The following is an 18,333-nucleotide window of genomic DNA, read 5'->3' as shown; positions in this document are numbered from 1 at the left end:
TGTTAGACACACGTTCTGAGGCAAGTTTTGCTGAAATCTCTGCCCTACGCCTATTGATGGGAGTTTTTACTCCCACCAATATGGGGGGCCTGCAACTTAAACTGACAAAAGACAGGTAACAGGTGACAAGATAAATTTGTATTCATGCATGTACACAGTCCCACAGTATTTACTCCATTACTGTGTATAGCATAAAGCATCCAAATTATTATTATTATTATTTTTGAGATGGAGTCTCGCTCTGTCTCCCAGGGTGGAGTGCAGTGGAGCAATCTCGGCTCACTGCAACCTCCGCCTCCCGGGTTCAAGCAATTCTCTGCCTTAGCCTCCCGAGTAGCTGGGATTACAGGTGCCTGCCACCATACCTGGCTAATTTTTATGTATTTTTAGTAGAGACGGGTTTCACCATCTTGGCCAGGCTGGTCTTGAACTCCTGACGTCGTGATCCACCCGTCTCGGCCTCCCAAAGTGCTGAGATTATAGGCGTGAGCCACCACGCCTGACCAAACCATCCAAATTAAAACAGGATCAATGTTTTGAAGGGAGTTACACATGTGTTTTTTGTTTTGTTTTGTTTTGTTTTTTAGACAGGGTCCGCTTCGTTGTCCAGCCTGGAGTGGTGGCACAATCTTGGCTTACTGCAACCTCTGCCTCCCCAGCTTAAGCGATTCTCCTGTCTCAGCCTCCCGAGTAGCTGGGACTACAGGCACATGCCACCACGCCCAGCTAATTTTTGTATTTTTAGTAGAGGTGGGGATTTCACCATGTTGGCCAGGCTGGTCCCGAACTCCTGACCTCAAATGATCTGCCCACCTTGGCCTCCTAAAGTGCTGGGATTACAGGCATGAGCCACTGTGCCCGGCTGCTCATGTGTATTAAATGATGGCTATTGGCCAGGCATGGTGGCTCACGCCTGTAATTCCAGCACTTTGGGAGGCCGAGGCGGGCAGATCACCTGAGGTCAGGAGTTCGAGACCAGCCTAGCCAACATGGTGAAACCTCATCTCTACTAAAAATACACAGATTAGCCGGGCATGGTGGTGGGCGCCTGTAATCCCAGCTACTCGGGAGGCTGAGGCAGGAGAATCACTTGAACCCGGGAGGCAGAGGTTGCAGTGAGCCGAGATCACACAGCTGCACTCCAGCCTGGGCGACAGAGTGAGACTCCATCTCAAAAAAAAAAAAAAAAGATGGCTATTATATAAATGAATATAAGTGAACATATGTGATAAGTTAAATTTTGCTAGGATCCCTCTCCCATGCCAATCACCAAAGGGAACACAAATTATACAAAGGTAGTGACTATGTTTTGCTCATGACTGTGTCAATATATAATATACAAATAATATCTTGGTATTCTGGGACTTAGCATTCATTGTTGAAAGAGTGAATGAGAATCTTGGTAATGCCAGCATTTTCTTTCTGCTCAGATGCTGATCCCACTCTAACCTATCCTATTTACAACTAATTCCTAGACTTTTTATGATGCAAAATCATAAAACAAGGACGGAAGGCTTACCTTAAAGAGAGAAGTGGAGGGATTTTTTGTCGAAAGTCATATATAATAAAGAGTACAAAAAATAATAAAAGAGAGGAGAGGGCGTAAACACTGATCTTGCTATGAGTAGAAGAAGGAATCCATTTTGGTGAGGGTAGATAAAGGGACTTATTTATTTAAAGACTCACTATTTTTTATATTTTTGGTAGAGACGGGGCTTACCCATATTGCCCAGGCTGGTCTCGAACTCCTGACCTCAAGGAATCCACCCTCCTTGGCCTCCCAAAGTGCTGGGATTACAGGCATGAGCCACCACAGCCCAGCCATAAGGGGACTTCAGGAAGCCTGCTGAGAATGTGGGAGATGAGAGTCAATGTTAGGAGGAAGAAAGAAGACGAAAGGGGGATCAAAACATCTGGCTGGGGGTTCTAAATTGGATTGGGCATCTAATTGTTTAATGTCTTTCAAGGGATAAGATAAATAAATGGCATTCTTTTCATTTTAATTTACTTGCTTTTTCCCATTCGATTATGCTTTTTCTTTTCTTTTATTTTTTTGAGATGGAGTCTCGCTCTGTTGCCCAGGCTGGAGTGCAGTGGTGCAATCCTGGCTCACTGCAAGCTCTGCCTCCCGGGTTCATGACATTCTCCTACCTCAACCTCCCAAGTATCTGGGACTACAGGCGCCTGCCACCACACTCAGCTAATTTTTTTGTATTTTTAGTAGAGACGGGGTTTCACCGTGTTAGCCGGGATGGTCTCGATCTACTGACTCGTGATCCGCCCGCCTTGGCCTCCCAGTCTATTGTACTTTTTAAAATGAGACTCCCCTCCAGGCTAAACCTTTCTCCTTTTGGGCTATAGCAGAAAGACCTGAGCTCCTCAGTGACAGGGAGCGTATCTTCTTTATTTTGTATTCCTGGGACTAGCAGAGTGTCTGCTACAGAGCTGAAGGGTCATGTTTCAGTTTTTGGAAAGTAACTCAACTTCAGCCTCACATCTACTGGACAGAGTGAGCTTATCTTGGCCCTCCAGGCAAAGTCAGCTGAAGGCCATGGTAGAGACACAACTGGTTCTTCTACTAGTCTTCTTCTAGTTTGCTTATTCGTTTTGCTGTACTTAGCTCTTTATAACCTTCAACAAATTCAAGGTTTTATTGTGGTATAATTGATTTGCAATAAACTGCACATACTTAAAGTGTACAATTTGATGAGTTTTGTATGTGCGTAATTGTGAAACCTACAGACAGGGAACACAGCATCACCTCCAGGAGTCTCCTCATGGTGGTTTTATTTCAAGGTTTTATTATCTAGAGATAAAGAGATAAGGAAGGAGATAGATCAAATAGGATTCTTCACGATTTGATAATTGTTGAAGCTGGGTGACAAGGATTCAATGAGATTCATTGTTTGAAACTTTTTATATATGTTTCAAAAAATTCATTTATAAAAGTTTTTCTTTTTTTCTTTCTTTTTTTTTTAGAAAAAACTTCAGGCCAGGCACAGTGGCTCACGCTTGTAATCCCAGCACTTTGGGAGGCCGAGGCAGGCGGATCACGAGGTCAGGAGATCGAGACCTTCCTGGCTAACACGGTGAAACCCCGTCTCTACTAAAAATACAAAAAAATTAGCTGGGCGTGGTGGGTGGCTCCTGTGGTCCCAGCTGCTTGGGAGGCTGAGGCAGGAGAATGGCATGAACCCGGGAGGCAGAGCTTGCAGTGAACCGAGATTTCGCCACTGCACTCCAGCCTGGGTGACACAGTGAGATTCCGTCTCAAAAAAAAAAAAAAAAAAGAAAAAACTTCAATATGTTAACTCCTATTGATGATAGAGGCCACTGGCTCCTGTTTAAAAAATTCAGGAAATGTGCATGGCCGGATACTTCTCCCCAGCAAGGTTTGGGGAAGCATTATGAACGAACTTAATACCCTCTCCCATGTCAATTAAACTAGTCATGAATGAAAAGATATGGGGATTATTTGGGTGGGTCCTTTAGATTCAAAATTTTCTTTTTTTCTTTCTTTTTTTTTTTTGGGAGATGGAGTCTCACTCTGTTGCCCAGGGTGGAGTGTGGTGGCACAATCTCGGCTCACTGCAACCTCCACCTCCTGGGATCAAGCAATTCTCCTGCCTCAGCCCCCCAAGTAGCTGGGACTACAGGCGCATGCTGCCACGCCCAGCTAGTTTTTTGTATTTTAGTAGAGATAGGGTTTCACCGTGTTGCCCAGGCTGGTCTTGAACTCCTGAACTCAGGCAATTCGCCCACCTCGGCCTCCCAAAGTGCTAGGATTATAGGCGTGGGCCACCGCGCCCGGCAGATCTGAAATTTTCAAAGAATTCAAGCATTATGGCTTTGGCTAAAAAGCAATTCATTTATTATTTATTTAGATATGAGGTCTCATTCTGTCACCTAGGCTGGAGTGCAGAGGTACAATCTTGGCTCCCGTAGCCTCAATCTCCTAGGCTCAAGGAATTCTCCTGCCTCAGCCTCCTGAGTAGCTGAGACTACAGGCACATACTACCATGCCTGGCTAATTTTTTATGTATTTTTTGTAGACACGGATCTCATTATATTGTCCAGCCTAGTCTCAAACTCCTGGGCTCAAATGATCCTCTCACCTTGGCCTCCCAAAATGCTGGGATTATAGGCATGAGCCACTGCATCCAGCCCAGATATTTTAAATGTATATTTATATATAATCTTTTTAAAAACCCATACATGATAACATTCTATGCACATTTCTGCATTTTGCATTTTCACTCATACATCTGGAAGATATTTCTATATCAGTACATACAATTAAAATCTCATTTTTTAAACAGCTGCAAATAATTCTAGCAAATGAATGCATAATTGATCTAACTAATCTCCTGTGGATAGACATTTAATAATTGTTTGCTACTGGAGTCAGTGCTGCCTTTATACATATGCCTTCATGTACACGTGCATTTATATATGCAAGATACATTTATAGAAGTGGAAGTGCTAGGATTACATTTACAAAATGTATCAACCTTTTAAAAGTACATGCATCAAAATGTTTGATACATTTTTAAATCTGACAATTATTGCCAAATTGCTCTGTATCATGTCTGTGTGCGACAATTTACAATCCCGCTAATGATGTATGAAACCATTTGATTCTGTGCACCCTTAATGAAACAGTGTGTTCCTTACACTTTTTATGTGTGCCCAACTCTTAGGTCACAGTGGGGTTTCAATATGGTCTTAATTTACATTTATCTTTTTATGAGACAGGTTGAGAATCTTATCATAGGAACTATTTGTATTTCCTTTTCTGAGAGCTATCTGTTCATGACATTTGCCATTATTTTTTCTTGGGCTTGTTATTCTTTTTGTTCTTGATTAATATCTGGTGGGATATTTATTCCTACTCTTTTTTTCATCTGGACTGTTGAATTAGCTTGTCTACTTCTAAAAAAATTCTACTTTCATTGGGCTAAGTTACATTTATGGTTTAATGAAGAAAAACTGACATTTCAATGTCTCTTCCTGTATGAGAACAGGGCATATCTTTCCATTTATTCAAGACATAAAGTGGGTTTAAACAGGTACATTTTTAAAAGATGGCTACTTGTGGAGTCCAAATTGAGAAGGGCAAGAACGAAAGCAGGAAGACCAATTAAGTGGTCCTGCAGTGGCCCAGGAAAGAGATGATAGAGCTTAGGCTAGGGTTGGGGGTGGATAGATTTGAGATCTGTCCTGGAGGAAGCACCAATTAAACTTTCTTATGGATTGGATATGGGAGTAAGACGAAGGGAAGAATAAGGATGATGCCTAGGTTTTCAACTTGAGCCACTGAGGGACTAGTGATGCTGTGAGATACAGGAGACAGAAAGAGATCCTAGAAGAAGGCTTGCTTAGAAGCAAAGTCCCCAAGCCTCAAACTCCAGGGAGGCTGCCCACAGAAGCTCTTTCAGTGGAGACACAACCAACTGGAATCACAACCAACCAGGGCCTCCATTAACCCATGTGGTACCTTGGTGTGAATTTAAAAATGGTGGCTTTTCTGGGAAGTCAGAGGCCCAAAGGTACACTCGGCAAGGAGTATGCGAGTTGAGTTTTAGCCCCTACTTAGTCTCTTGACTGGGAGCTCCTGTGCTATGAGCAACCTGCAGGACCAGACCTGGAAGCCTTGGAACTAACCTCTGACCGGGGCATCTGACTCATCCACTCCTATACAGTATTACCCTGCTCCTTAAACTTACCCCAAAATGGCCCCTGACTCTAGTGTTCTACTTCTCAGCTAGATCTTCACCTCTACCTGTTTAGAGATCTGCCAGTTACAGTGAATCTGACTGCTGCCTGCTTACGCATTTCGGCAGCTGCCTTGCCTCTCCTAAACCTTGAATATAGTGCATAGAATAAAATATAAGCCTTAAGTCATCTTGGTTACCATAAATCTCAGAATGATGCTTTTTCGATACTTACGCAATTCCTATTGCCCAATTTGAAAATGTCCTGGTTCATTTGAAAACAGACCAGTTAGCTGCATAGAGCAGCAAGCTGTAAATTGTATCTGAAAGACCACTGGCTTCAAACCATTGGGATTCTGAGTCATCTGTTTGGTGGTCTGACTTTGATCCCAGCCTCCAGCCTCTGGGTCCTCCTGGTCTAGGTGACACCTCTCCAAACAGTGTTGAGCTTACTCCTCAAAGGCAGAGGACAGAAGCGGACTCTGAAAAACTCTGCGTTCAGTCTGACATTCCCTGTTCTTTTCCCGCACCTTCCCCATGAAATAGCAGACTCAAAAATAAAATTTACTCATGCCCTCATGACTGACTGACTACCCCCAACCCAGGGGGTTCTCCCGTCCTTAATCTCCTCCATTTTAGTTATACCATGGGGACTTCAGGTGGGCTGCAGGAGTAGATGCTGGCCCACATTTCCATCAGTCCTTGCTAGGGACAGTGTTACACTGCTTGGTAATTGATAAATCCCCACTCTGGGTGCACAGTCCCCTCTTCCCAACTGAGCTAAGATGTAGGCTATTGATGCTTTCATGCCCAGCCCAACTATGAATCAGTTGACTTTCAGTCAATCATTCCTCCTCGTACCCACCAGGAACAACACTAACAACTGAGGCAAGAATGCAAAGCCACAACCTAAAAGAAAACAGACACATTGTTCCATCTGATCTACTGACAGCTAAGACAGTCACTCCATGGAGTACACAGGAGATTCGCAGGCTGCTGCCAGGGCTCATTCTGTTCTTGTCTTTCCTATGACTTTGCTCAGGATTCCATTATCAGCAACTTCACCCTCCAGCTCTCTCTATCCTCCTATGAAAGCCTCAGGGACATAGAAATAAGCTTGTCTTCGTAAAATGTGCCAGGATCTCCGTCTTAGATAAAAGACGACTATGAGAAAAGAAATTATTTCATTCCACTATGTTCCATTTGATTTCTGCTTTCAAGCAATAAACCACCATGGCTTGAGATGCTTCTAGTGTTTCATGGAGAATTGGGACTATTTCCCCGACATGCCCTGCTCTTCATTCCTCTTTGCTTCTTCCCTTTTTGCCTCCTTGGACCCGAGGGGCGACCATGAGTGGCGAAATTTCTGACCAGCTAGAATACCAGGCAGGTGCAGGCTCTTGAAGCACCAAGACTGGCTCAAGAGATTGTAAATGGATCAGTCAAGTGCATGCACCACTGATGGCCAGTCAGGAGAGCTTCCATTTGTTAAAAATATAAAGGACATTCCTATCATCAAGCATCACAATCAGGCAATCTCAAAGAAAACAATATTAGCTCTACTTGGCCTATGTTATATGCTCTAAGAAAGTATTTTAGAAAAGTTTTTTTTTCTTTTAACATAAATTTATTGAAGGATCAAACGTGTTCTCTTTCTTGGTCTCTTTAGCTCGTAAAGTCGTTTTGGGGACTTCGTGAATCTGGCAAATAAAACAAAACACCAATGAAACGCTGAGAAATGATTATTTCCCTTATGTATTTTAGCGGCCTCCAGGCAGACCTGATAAATATTCAGCGAGTGATTAGCTGGTGCATCCCCACCTGCGTCCTTTGCATAGCCATGCCCGCTACTCTTTCACAGGCAGTTTTACTTGGTAAGTTACAAACGTACTGGCTGCACTCTGCACCTGACAGTATTGCAGTAATTAGCTTGGGATGCAAAATGATTTCTAAATTAAGGTCCTGGACTTGTAAAATCAAGAAAGCCTGATAATCAACATCGTCGCTCTGGTGGCCAATGAATAACGGGATAAATACCCAAGACAAGTGCTTTAACCATCCCACGTGGTGATAAATGCCCGACGTACAAATTAAAAGTCTCTACCACACGCAGGTGAAATACGGTATAGGTCAAGAAGAGAAGGTAGGGGAAAGGGCCAATGCTTAATTATTTAAAAATCGCTCTCTTCCTCCTGTAGGAAGGTCTAGGGGCTGGGTCTTTTAGGGCACATGTGATGAAAGTGACATTTTGGCCAGGTGAAACCTCAAGCTGGTACAGGCTGCTAAAACACGGGCGTCGTGCCCTGGAGACACCGGGGGTCCTGAGGATGGGGAAGGGGCTCCCTGCTGCGGGTGCTGAGGGGTTAGGAGGTGAGCACAGGGCGGGAGGCTCCGGGGCAGGGGCTGCGCGTGGAGCCCACTCCCGGACGCGGGCTCCTCTCGACCCGGCACGGGTGGCGCAGGACTCCGAGCCCGTCGACAAGAGAGAGAGCGGGAGTGGGAGAAGGAAGACCGGGAGAGGAGGAGGCCGGGCGGCAAGAGCGGAAGAAGAGGAGGAGAACTGAGGCGGAGGAGGGCGAGAGGGAGGAGAGCCGGGCGCAGGAAGGGGAGGAAAGAAAAAGGCGGCGGAGGAGCGCGGACCCGCCACTCCCGGCCTCCTCCCCCGCATCCCCACTCGGGCCGGCCCTCCCCCGGCCGCCGCCGCCGCCTCCCCTTGCCCAGTCTTCCCAGCACCGCGAGGCACTCGCTGCCTCCTCCGCACGCGGCCCGGCCGGCTCGGCGCCGCCGCCGCACCCTCGCCGCACCCCCTCGCGCGCCCGGCCCGCGCGCCCCCGCCGCTCGTCCTCGCGGCCTCGCGCTCGGGGCATGCGCGGTGGGCGGTGCCGCTCCGGGCCGCCTCTGCCGCCGCGAGTAGGAAGCGCGAGCGCCGGGCACCGGGCTGTCAGTGAGCCTGGGGCCAGCGGGCGAGCCAGCGGCTCCGGCTCCCGCTCCCGCTCCGCGCAGCACCGGCCCGACTCTCCCCGGCCCCCGCCGCGCCCCCTCGCCGCGACCTCGGCCACCAGCCCGCGCCCCGCGCCCGGGGTCGCCCCGAGCCCGCACCTCTCCCCCGCCGCCCCCGCCCACCCGGCCCTCCGCGGCCGCAGCTCCCCGGTGGAGGCAAGAGGTGGTTGGGGGGGACCATGGCTGACGTTTTCCCGGGCAACGACTCCACGGCGTCTCAGGACGTGGCCAACCGCTTCGCCCGCAAAGGGGCGCTGAGGCAGAAGAACGTGCACGAGGTGAAGGACCACAAATTCATCGCGCGCTTCTTCAAGCAGCCCACCTTCTGCAGCCACTGCACCGACTTCATCTGGTAGGTGCCGGGCCGGGCACTCCTGCCCCGCTCCTCCCCGCCTCCGGGTCCCGGCACCCGGCGCTCCGGCGCGTCCGCCCCGGGGCTGGCTCACTCCGAGAACTTGGAACCGGCGGGAGTCCGAACTCTTCGCCCGGAGTGACACGCGCGCCCGGCCCTAACACCGGCGGGCAGGACTCCCGGGACGTCGCCGTCCCACCACACACACCCCCTGGCGCGAGAGGGAGGCTGGCCCCGTGCGGTGGCGAAGGGGATCCCTCTCCGGGCCGGGCCCCTCACCTCCCCGGGCGCGCCCACCAGCACGCACCCAGCGGAGCGGCCGCTTGCCGGGGTGTGAGCCCAGGGGACAGGGGAGGAGGAGAGGCCCTAGGGGGCAAAGGTTCCCGGAGAAACGCGCCCCGGAGTAACGGGGGAGCGGCGGCGATTGCGCTGCGCGCGGTTCAAGTTGCTGGCGAGCCAGGCTGGGCGCGTTCGGGGTTGGGGGGGGGGGTTGTGTTTGTGCTTCCCATCGAGCTGGACTGCGCTGGAATCTTGGGCCCCTGCCTACTGTAGGCTGCATCTACTGGGCACGGAGAGACTGACTTTTCTGAGTGAGCAGAGAGAGAGAGAGCAAACTGTTGAAAGCTTGCAGTGGGGGAGGGGGAGTTCTAGCAGGCAAGTGGCACAAGGGCAGAGGGACTCATTTAAAATAGACCCTGTCGGCCAGGCGCGGTGGCTCACGCCTGTAATCCCAGCACTTTGGGAGGCCGAGGCAGGCGGATCACCTAAGGTCAGTAGTTCGAGACCAGCCTGGCAAACATGGTGAAACCCCGTCTACTAAAAATACAAAATTAGCCGGGCGTGGTGGCACACGCCTGTAATCCCAGCTACTCGGGAGGCTGAGACGGGAGACTCGATTGAACCCGGGAGGCGGAGGCTGCAGTGAGCCGAGATCGGGCCACTGCACTCCAGCCTGGGTGAGACAGAGCGAGATTGCGTCTCAAAAAAAATGAAATAGACCCTGTCAACTCGAGATTAGACCTGTAACCCTGTTGATGAGGGCAGAGGCCTTATTTAAGAAAAATAATATAAGGGCCAGAGGTCAGAGATCAGGTAATCGCCAATGAATTCAGGCATTCTTAACTAGGAGGGTCCCTGGGGGCTTATGGAGAATCGATACCTAGAAGGGCTTCAGGGGTCTCTGAACCCTGTAAAACTGAGTGAAATTGTGTCTGTGAATCTTTTTCCTGGTGAGAGAATTACAGCTTTCATCTGACCCTCAAAAGGTGTGTGACCCTTCTTCCCAGATCCCCGTCACCACACAAAAGTTTTGAAAGCTGGAACTAAAGGAGCTCTAGGTCCTCTAGTTAGAGCAGCAGTAGTTTGGTTTTTCTCTTAAGTTGCTCGACGTCCTGACTCTTCTACCTCTTCTTTGTGGTGTAGGAAGTTCCCGGCAAGACAGAGCTATGGCTAGGGCTTCTTAGCTCCCTCTCCTTCTAGGCCAGGGGGAGCTGCACAGGGTGGCAGTCACGGAGTGAATCCTGCCACCAGCCAGCTGTGTGGCACAGGTATCTTGGGCCACTAGGGTGAACATAGTATGGATGGCTCTGTCTGAATCCATCACACCTGGGAAAAAACATCCCAAAGGGCAGGTCCCATGATCGTGGTGGGAATAAGGTGTTTAATTTTTCCTTTCCTTTTTAGACATCTGCTCCCAAGTACACTTTTATGAAAAGCACAGCCACCTCTATGAGTGATTTCCACTGTCTAGTCAGCATATGAAGCGATTGTGCTCAAAGGAGTAGGTAGTCGTAGATAAGGCTATTTAAAATAAAAATTTCGGAGCATCAGGGCAAAGAGAATATTGCATTTGGTTAAGAGGAGGTGGTCAGCTGTGAGAGTCCATTAAAAGGGAACAGACTGCTGGTGACTTTTGCAGGAAGTAGGAGAGTTAGAAAGGGACTTGCAGCATACTGAGGCTAGCTATTGTCTTTCCACTATCAGTTGCCCTTGAAGGATCAGCCCCTGGTGAGCTGAAGAGGCGCTCAGGTCACCACCAGTATTGTGAAGTGGAAAATGCCCCCTGAGTATCCCTGCAGCACTCTGCATTTAATTGTAAACCAACCAATTGGAAGTCCCAGGAAACCATCCACGGGGATTGTCTTTTTCAGTTTGCTTTCATTATTGCTTCTACGGGGTCCTTGATTTACAAGTTTATTTCAATATTAAATCACTGATATTTTTAAGCGAAATGTTTAGAGTTAGATATGGTTTTTAGTAGGGGGGATGACTCTAAGTTAATTTTAAGAGTATGTGAAATACTTTGTACATTAAACATTCTATGTGAAGCAAGAGATTATGACTCTCAACCTTCCGAAGAAATTTTAATGCAGTTCATTCTGGTAGAACAATACCTGCAATTGAACGTCCACGTCAGGGTTCTCTACTTACAGAGTAAATTCTCTAAAGTCATTTACAAGAACAAAATAGCCTCCCTATGTGCTTTGAATGCTATTGGTTCTCAGTAGAAATTAGATCATGGTAATCTCAAATGCAAACAATAGGGATGATATTTTCTAAGATCTGGTTTCTTAAGCCAACATTAAATGTTAAAAGTGATGCCATTTGGCAATTTCTAGACATGTAATATTTTAAACAAAAAGAAGCCACTTTGTTGTCTTTAGGGAGATAAAAACAATTTTCATTTGGTCTTCAGGAACAAAATAAGCAACTTCCTTTTAAAATTTTAACCATAAACTGTTTTGTTACTTGAATATTGTGTTGTAGCCAACAAGTTTGAATATACAGTCATGTTCTTGTCTTGAAATTTTAGTATCTATAACATAGTATAAAAAATTGGAAAAAAGGTTGATACATTGAAATAGTTCAGTGATCCTTTATAGGCAAGATTTTTTTCCCCCCAAGGTTGAATTTACACAGTAATCTGACTAGATATTTAGGTATGTTTTTTTTTTCTATTAAATCATTGGGTTTCACGTACAAACCTTTAGTGGTAGAGTACTTGGTCACATAACTTGTTTAAAATATGCTATCCAACAGAAAATATGTTAAGATATTTTGTTCTTGTTTTTGTTTTTCAGGGGGTTTGGGAAACAAGGCTTCCAGTGCCAAGGTAAGCTACCACTTTTGGTTTTATTTTCAAGCACAACATGAAATAAGCATTCCAAACAAGAACATTATTTCCAGTCATATTTTCTTTCCAATAAAAAAATGTTATTTAGATAATTTTGAAATATGAGGGCTGTAAATTTGGGCCTTAAAAAATAATTGGGGCCTACTAATCTGCATATAGAGCTGCCTTTTTCTCATTGGAAAAAAAAAAAAAAGACTTTCTGTAATTTTATTTTTTGCCGAGAACATTCTTGTCAGAAACTGCTGTCTTTGTGTGGGTGTTGAGAAAAAAATGGAATCACTTTGTATTCAAGTGGCTTTTCTTCCTTGTTCTTCCTCTTTGTTTTTATTCTTCATCGCTTTTACTTATGTATTGAGTTGGACTCACTGCAACTAATTTTAGGCCGTATTTCATTCTAGTAAGGGTTTGTTTTGTTTAGAATACCAGTTGTCATCGAGAACAAAGTTTGCATGTTTTAAAGTTTTGTTGATGATTTGATGACTGATTTCTATGGTATGACTATGTAGCATGCTTTCCTTTCAGCTTACATATCTGACAACACGTGATACCAGCCATCACATACAGAAAGAAATCCATTTGCTTCACCCTCTGATCTGTAATTGCATTTCACACACATCGAATATCTAACTTTTTGTACTCTCCATTCTAATTGTTTGACTTTTCCTTTTTGAAGAAACCCACTTTAGAGCTTGTGAAGGCATCACAGGCTCATTAGCTAACTTTTCTGGCTCTCCTGCTCATTGTCTATGTTGTGTTTATTTAGTTCTGGTTCCATTTCCCATCTGGGCATAGATTTATTATTAGGGCAAGCAGAAAGTACATTCTAGCCTGGAAAATATTATCCTAACACTGTTTAATATTAAGTGCATTAGAGAGAAAGGCACTGTGTACTTTCTTACAACTTTGAGATAGTGCTAGTAAATTGGTTGCCTTTTAAAAACTAGTTCAAATTTGTGAACTTGTTTCTTATATACATTTTCTAAACATATTTTAGATGGGAGTATTTTATGGTATGATTATTCATTTAATATTCTACCTTCCTTTCTCCAAGATGTGCTTAAAACCCCTACTGAAGTGTATCATTTTCAGAGTTACATTTGAAAATCAAGGGGTATTCCTTTTAAAAAGAGAAGAAAGAGAAAGATGTGTTATACCACTCTCTGCAAAAGATGAAAGGAAAATGTAGCTCTTTCTAGTTCTCAAAGTTGTGGGCCTGAACTTTATAGGTGAGATTTGAGCCTAGGCTTGAACATGACTTTAGGGAGTTTAAAGATGTAAGGTTCTGGGCCAACGTGATTGACATCTGTTATTTTTGGTGATATTTTTCGTTTGGGTGGGGACTTACATAAATCTATAAGAAAATTTTTGTACTGAATCTTCTCCGTACTGCTTGTCTGGGAGAAAGTGGTTGTCTTGTTCTAAAACTTTTATCATTTTCTGCATAAATAAAAAATAAGGTTGATTAGAATAAGGTTGGTTCCTCTTAGACCCGCTCATCTGAGCAGATTTTGTGGAAATCACAGTGGCCGTATTACTGGGCTCCAGGGGGTTTTGCATGATTTCCCCCAGAGCATCTCTTGAACTTTTAGTGGATTAGCAGATTAATAGTTTCATGGCAACATAACTCCCTTTTACCTAAATTATAAAAGTGAAACCCATAAAAATTTTAAACTGTATAAAATAAAAAGTGAAATTGCATGTGCTTCTCTTTTCCCTCCTCCAGGGATAACTTCTGTTTGAGACAACCATTCGTTCACTCACTCACACATACTTAGTTTTTAAAAGGAGATCAAAATTTTATACGACTTTGCAACTTGCTCTTTTCACTCAGCAGTAGATGGTGGATAGTCTTCCACATCAAAGCATCAGTTCTGCCTTACTCTGCTTAGGGGCTGCATGTGTGGATGTATCCAATTTATTCACCCATTCCTCTATCAAGGGGTATTTTGTAATTCGTTGTTACTAGTACAAATACCTTTGTCAAGAGCATTATTGGACACTAGTATAGGTATTTCTACAATAGATAGCCAGAAGTGTGTATGTGTGCATCTTACATTTTAACGGGTACTGCTAAATTGCTCTTCAAGAGTTCCAGTGCACATTTTTTTGTATTAATAGGACTTCTTCATTTTTACCAGTGAAGATATTGGGTAATGTACATCTTTTACATTTTTTACCAATCTGGTAGGTGAAAAGGGGCCCCTCTTTTAGATTTCCATCTCCTGCATTATGGGTGAGCTTGAACATTTTTTTTTCAAATGTGTTTTAGCCATTTGTGTTGTGTGAATTGCCTTACTCTACCTAATATTTGAAACTCTGGATTTACAAACCAGACAAATTAGAGAAGTGACTGTGCTTTCTATATAGTTCTTTGCTTTGGTGAAGAATTTAACCTCAGATCTCTTTAACTAATGAATTACCCTAGTGCGTTTACAAATTACAGTTCACAGAGACCTTTTCCAATAGTATACATTTATTTGTAACATGCTGTCTGCTTGTTATATTTTGTTTACTGTGTCTCATCTGTATTTGACTTCTAGTAGGCATATGCTAGTCCATTATATTTTATTGTTTGTTGTAACTTAAGAAGGATATGTTACCTCAGGATGATGCTTTTAATCCCACAAATATAGTTACCCAGCATTTTCTGTTTTGGCTCCTACCGCAAAATTAATCTTTCTATTAACATCTGACCATCGTAGAGTGAAGTTTTCTTTTAATGCTCTCTAATTGTGTTTTTTTTTTCCTTGGTTTTGTTTGGTAGAACATCATTCTTCTGCAGGAGAATAACTCATTCTCATTCATACCTTTGGCAAGACACTCTCTGGAAATGACAGCTGGAGTTTGAAACTGCTTTTCGTATTCCTCATACATCAGAGTATTTTTACCCAATGAGGCAGTGCTTTCTGTCCCCTAGTATGTAGTATGTTGCTTTGGTTAGTAGGTAAAATATCTGCAGCAAGCATAGTTTTTCTTTTTTTAACTAGAGAGGTGTGTACGCTCCCAGTGACTCACATATTCATGCAGTAAGTAATATAGCTTTAGATCCAAAATATTTATCTTCATTTTACTTAGTAAATGGTGAGTAGGTATTTGAAGACTAAAGAAATAAGTGAGTTTTGGTCCTTAAAACTGGGTTTGTAATTTATGCCATTAGAGAATGGCATCTTACAAGCATGTGAAGTACTAAGGTTATTTCTACTTTCATTTATGTTGTATCTTGGGGAAGGGAAGGGCGTTTCTCTGGAGAGACTTATTGGCTTATTCCCATGTTCCCTTCATGGACTCTGTGCCGTTCTTCTTTATATTGCAATATAGGTATACAATCCTGAAAACTGATATTACCGGGGCAAGTAACACAGGATCCCATTGTCAGAATTTGCTGCCTGAAACGGTGAAACCAAGGGCCATTCTTCTGGAGAGGAGAAAGATGAGTGTGTAGTAGATTTCCAAGTGGGAAATACTTTTCTTAAGGTCCTCAGAGATAAAGACAAGCGTGTTCCTTCGCAGCTCTGAAGTGACCCTTTTTACATGACTTGGAGTTGCCTTCTTATTTTTGGTTGAATGTTTTTTTGCTTGATGTACCCCTAGCACTCATTTCATCTCCATAAGACTAGCAGAGATCTAGTCCTTGCCCGCTTTTTTTTTCCCCCGTCAGAGAAAGGAGAAGAAGACAAGAAGTAGATTTGTGTGGTATGGACATTGATGCAGTTGAGTTTCAAGTCTGGAAGGTCTGTTTCCAGTTGGTAGTTTCTGTCTTGCACTGGCTACTTCCAAAGTCAGTCATCAGAGAACAGAGCGATCCACTGTACTGCTCAAATGCACTCTTTCTCTGGGGCAGTGGAGCTGAAACAGTGTTATCCACTGCTTTCAGTACTGGAAAAGGGAAAGAGCCAACTCGATTTTTTTCCCCCTCCTTAGGCGGAGCATCACCCATGCACTTCTCTAATTACAGTGGTAGAAACAGCCTCTCAAAATGTGACCTGCCTATTTCAAATGCCAAACAGTTAACATAGTTTGTTTCATCTGCCTAACCTCCACTTGTTTTCTCTAATTTTTTTTTTTTTTTTGCTAATCTTTGTCTTTTAATATCACAAATGAAAATGTGCTACAAACCTAGGCTCTTTGATGAGATGAAGATACTCAAGAGACAGCATGAGAATTAAGCTCTGTCAGTAACCATGACCAACAGGAGCCTGTTGTCCCTGAATGATCGTCACTGGATTTTGAGGGGTCTGCTGGGAAAGAATTCACATTTTTGTGCTTTCAATGATGCCACTAAAGTTGTTTTGAATCTTGAGTCATTTCCCTGCTAAGAACATAACACATATTGTACTTCATCTGTGACTCCAACTGAAGCTCTGCATTTTTCAGTGTTAAGGGTTAAAAAATCAGCTGCTCTTCCCCTTTGATATTTTGTTTTGAAGGCCTGTTTCAGAGAAGGTATTTGCATTGGCTCATCTGAGCAGGGTGGTGATTTCTATTCCTTCTGTAAGAATGAAAGTTGGTGTTTAAGGGAAGAAAAAAAAGAATGAGTCTCCTCTTGGCTGTGTGAGCTGAGGGATTCCAGAAAACAAGACTACTTAAGGAAGGTGGCCTTTAAACAGAAAGGGGGCAGTAGCGATTGAGTCACCAGCCTTTCAGAAAAGGGATGCGCAGTTGTCCTCATCTGCCACGGTGTTCTGAGAGCCGAGTTGTATGGACACCAAGTACCAGGAGATAGGAGACTGAGGTACAAGTTGGGTGGAATCATGAGGTAGGCCAGATTGAGCAGAGGATCTGTCCTCCCTATGTACTGCATTGACCGCTGCTTACACTGTGTGGTCTCTGGCTGCCCGCTGGTTTTCAAAGTTAGTGCCAGGGTTTTCCATTATTCTGTCTTCCGGAGGGGTTCAGCCCTTGGTACCTCAGTTTTGATTGGTTACCCATCCCCAAATTGTAAATTATGTTAATTAGAGATAAACTCTTAGAGGTTTAGTTCCAAAAAGATAGAATCCATGGAAGACTGAGTATAATTTGAAACCTAGAGTTTTTGTAGTAATGCCAGGTCAAAGCATTATCTCAGTCTCAAAGATGAAATGGTCAGTAATGCCTGAATTACAGAGAAAAGCGGTGGAGGTGGACAGTTAGAACTGCCTTTCTGTGGTTGGGTGCAGTGGCTCATGCCTGTCATCCCAGCACTTTGGAAGGTTGAGGCAGTCGAATTGCTTGAGCCCAGAACTTTAAGACCAGCCCGGGCAACATGGCAAAACCCCATCGCTACAAAAAATAGGAAAAGTAGCTGGGCATGGTGGTGCAGCACCCGTGGTCTCAGCTACTTGGGAAGCTGAGGTGGGAGGATCACTTGAGCCTGGGAGGTCGAGGATGCAATGAGGTGTGATCGTGCCACTGCATTCCAGCCTGGGCGACAGAGTGAGAGCCTGTCTCAAAAAACAAAACCAAACAACAACAAAAAATGCTATTTTTCTTTTCAACAGTGTTTTTCCTCCGTAAAAATGCATTAATACTTAGAAGTAGGGATGCTTAGATAAAACTAGTGTTGAGTGTTCCCATTTGGTGCTATATACTTGTTATAAAATGATTTCTGATTAATGACTTTCTAAATTGCTACTCTGTTACTTTATACGGTAAGTGAAAGTGTTTCGTTAATTTATTCACACATCAATCCTACCCCCGCCACCAGAAGCTGGGGTTGTAGCATATGGAGAGGCTATTTATCCTCATAGGTCGTGAAAGCCGAATAAATGTTTACTTTTGCAGATAAATCTGATGTTTGAGTTTCCTTTTTCTTCATATTATTTTATTTTTTTGAGATGGAGTCTCGCTCGTGTCTCCCAGGCTGGGGTGCAGTGGTGCAACTTTGGCTCACTGCAACCTCTGCCTCCTGGGTTCAAGCAATTCTTCTGCCTCAGCCTCCTGAATAGCTGGGATTACAGATGCATGCCACCATGCCCAGCTAATTTTTGTATTTTTAGTAGAGACGGAGTTTCACCATATTGGCCAGGCTGGTCTTGAACTCCAGACCTTAGGTGATCCTCCTGTTTCAGCCTCCCAAAGTGCTGGGATTACAGGCGTGGGCCACTGCACCCAACCAGAGTTTCCTTTTCTTTAAATTTTTTGGTGGTTTCCTGCCC

General features: G+C 44.5%; 1 protein-coding gene across 1 annotated transcript in view; it reads left to right on the top strand.

The window, feature by feature from the left end:
- Positions 1-8,653: 8,653 nt before the first annotated feature.
- The window catches only part of PRKCA (protein kinase C alpha), a 498,125-nt gene continuing 488,445 nt past the window's right edge, over positions 8,654-18,333 (top strand). The window contains exons 1-2 of the mRNA XM_004041114.5: positions 8,654-9,066; positions 12,147-12,178. Coding sequence (XP_004041162.1) covers positions 8,894-9,066; positions 12,147-12,178 — 205 coding nt within the window. The 5' untranslated portion in view covers positions 8,654-8,893. The remainder of the gene's footprint in view (positions 9,067-12,146; positions 12,179-18,333) is intronic.

Source organism: Gorilla gorilla, chromosome 4 (genome assembly GCF_029281585.2).
Source record: "Gorilla gorilla gorilla isolate KB3781 chromosome 4, NHGRI_mGorGor1-v2.1_pri, whole genome shotgun sequence".
In the NCBI taxonomy this organism is placed as follows: Eukaryota; Metazoa; Chordata; class Mammalia; order Primates; family Hominidae; genus Gorilla; species Gorilla gorilla.
The sequence above is the reverse complement of the archived record's forward strand: the minus strand, read 5'-3'. Positions and strand labels throughout refer to the sequence as shown.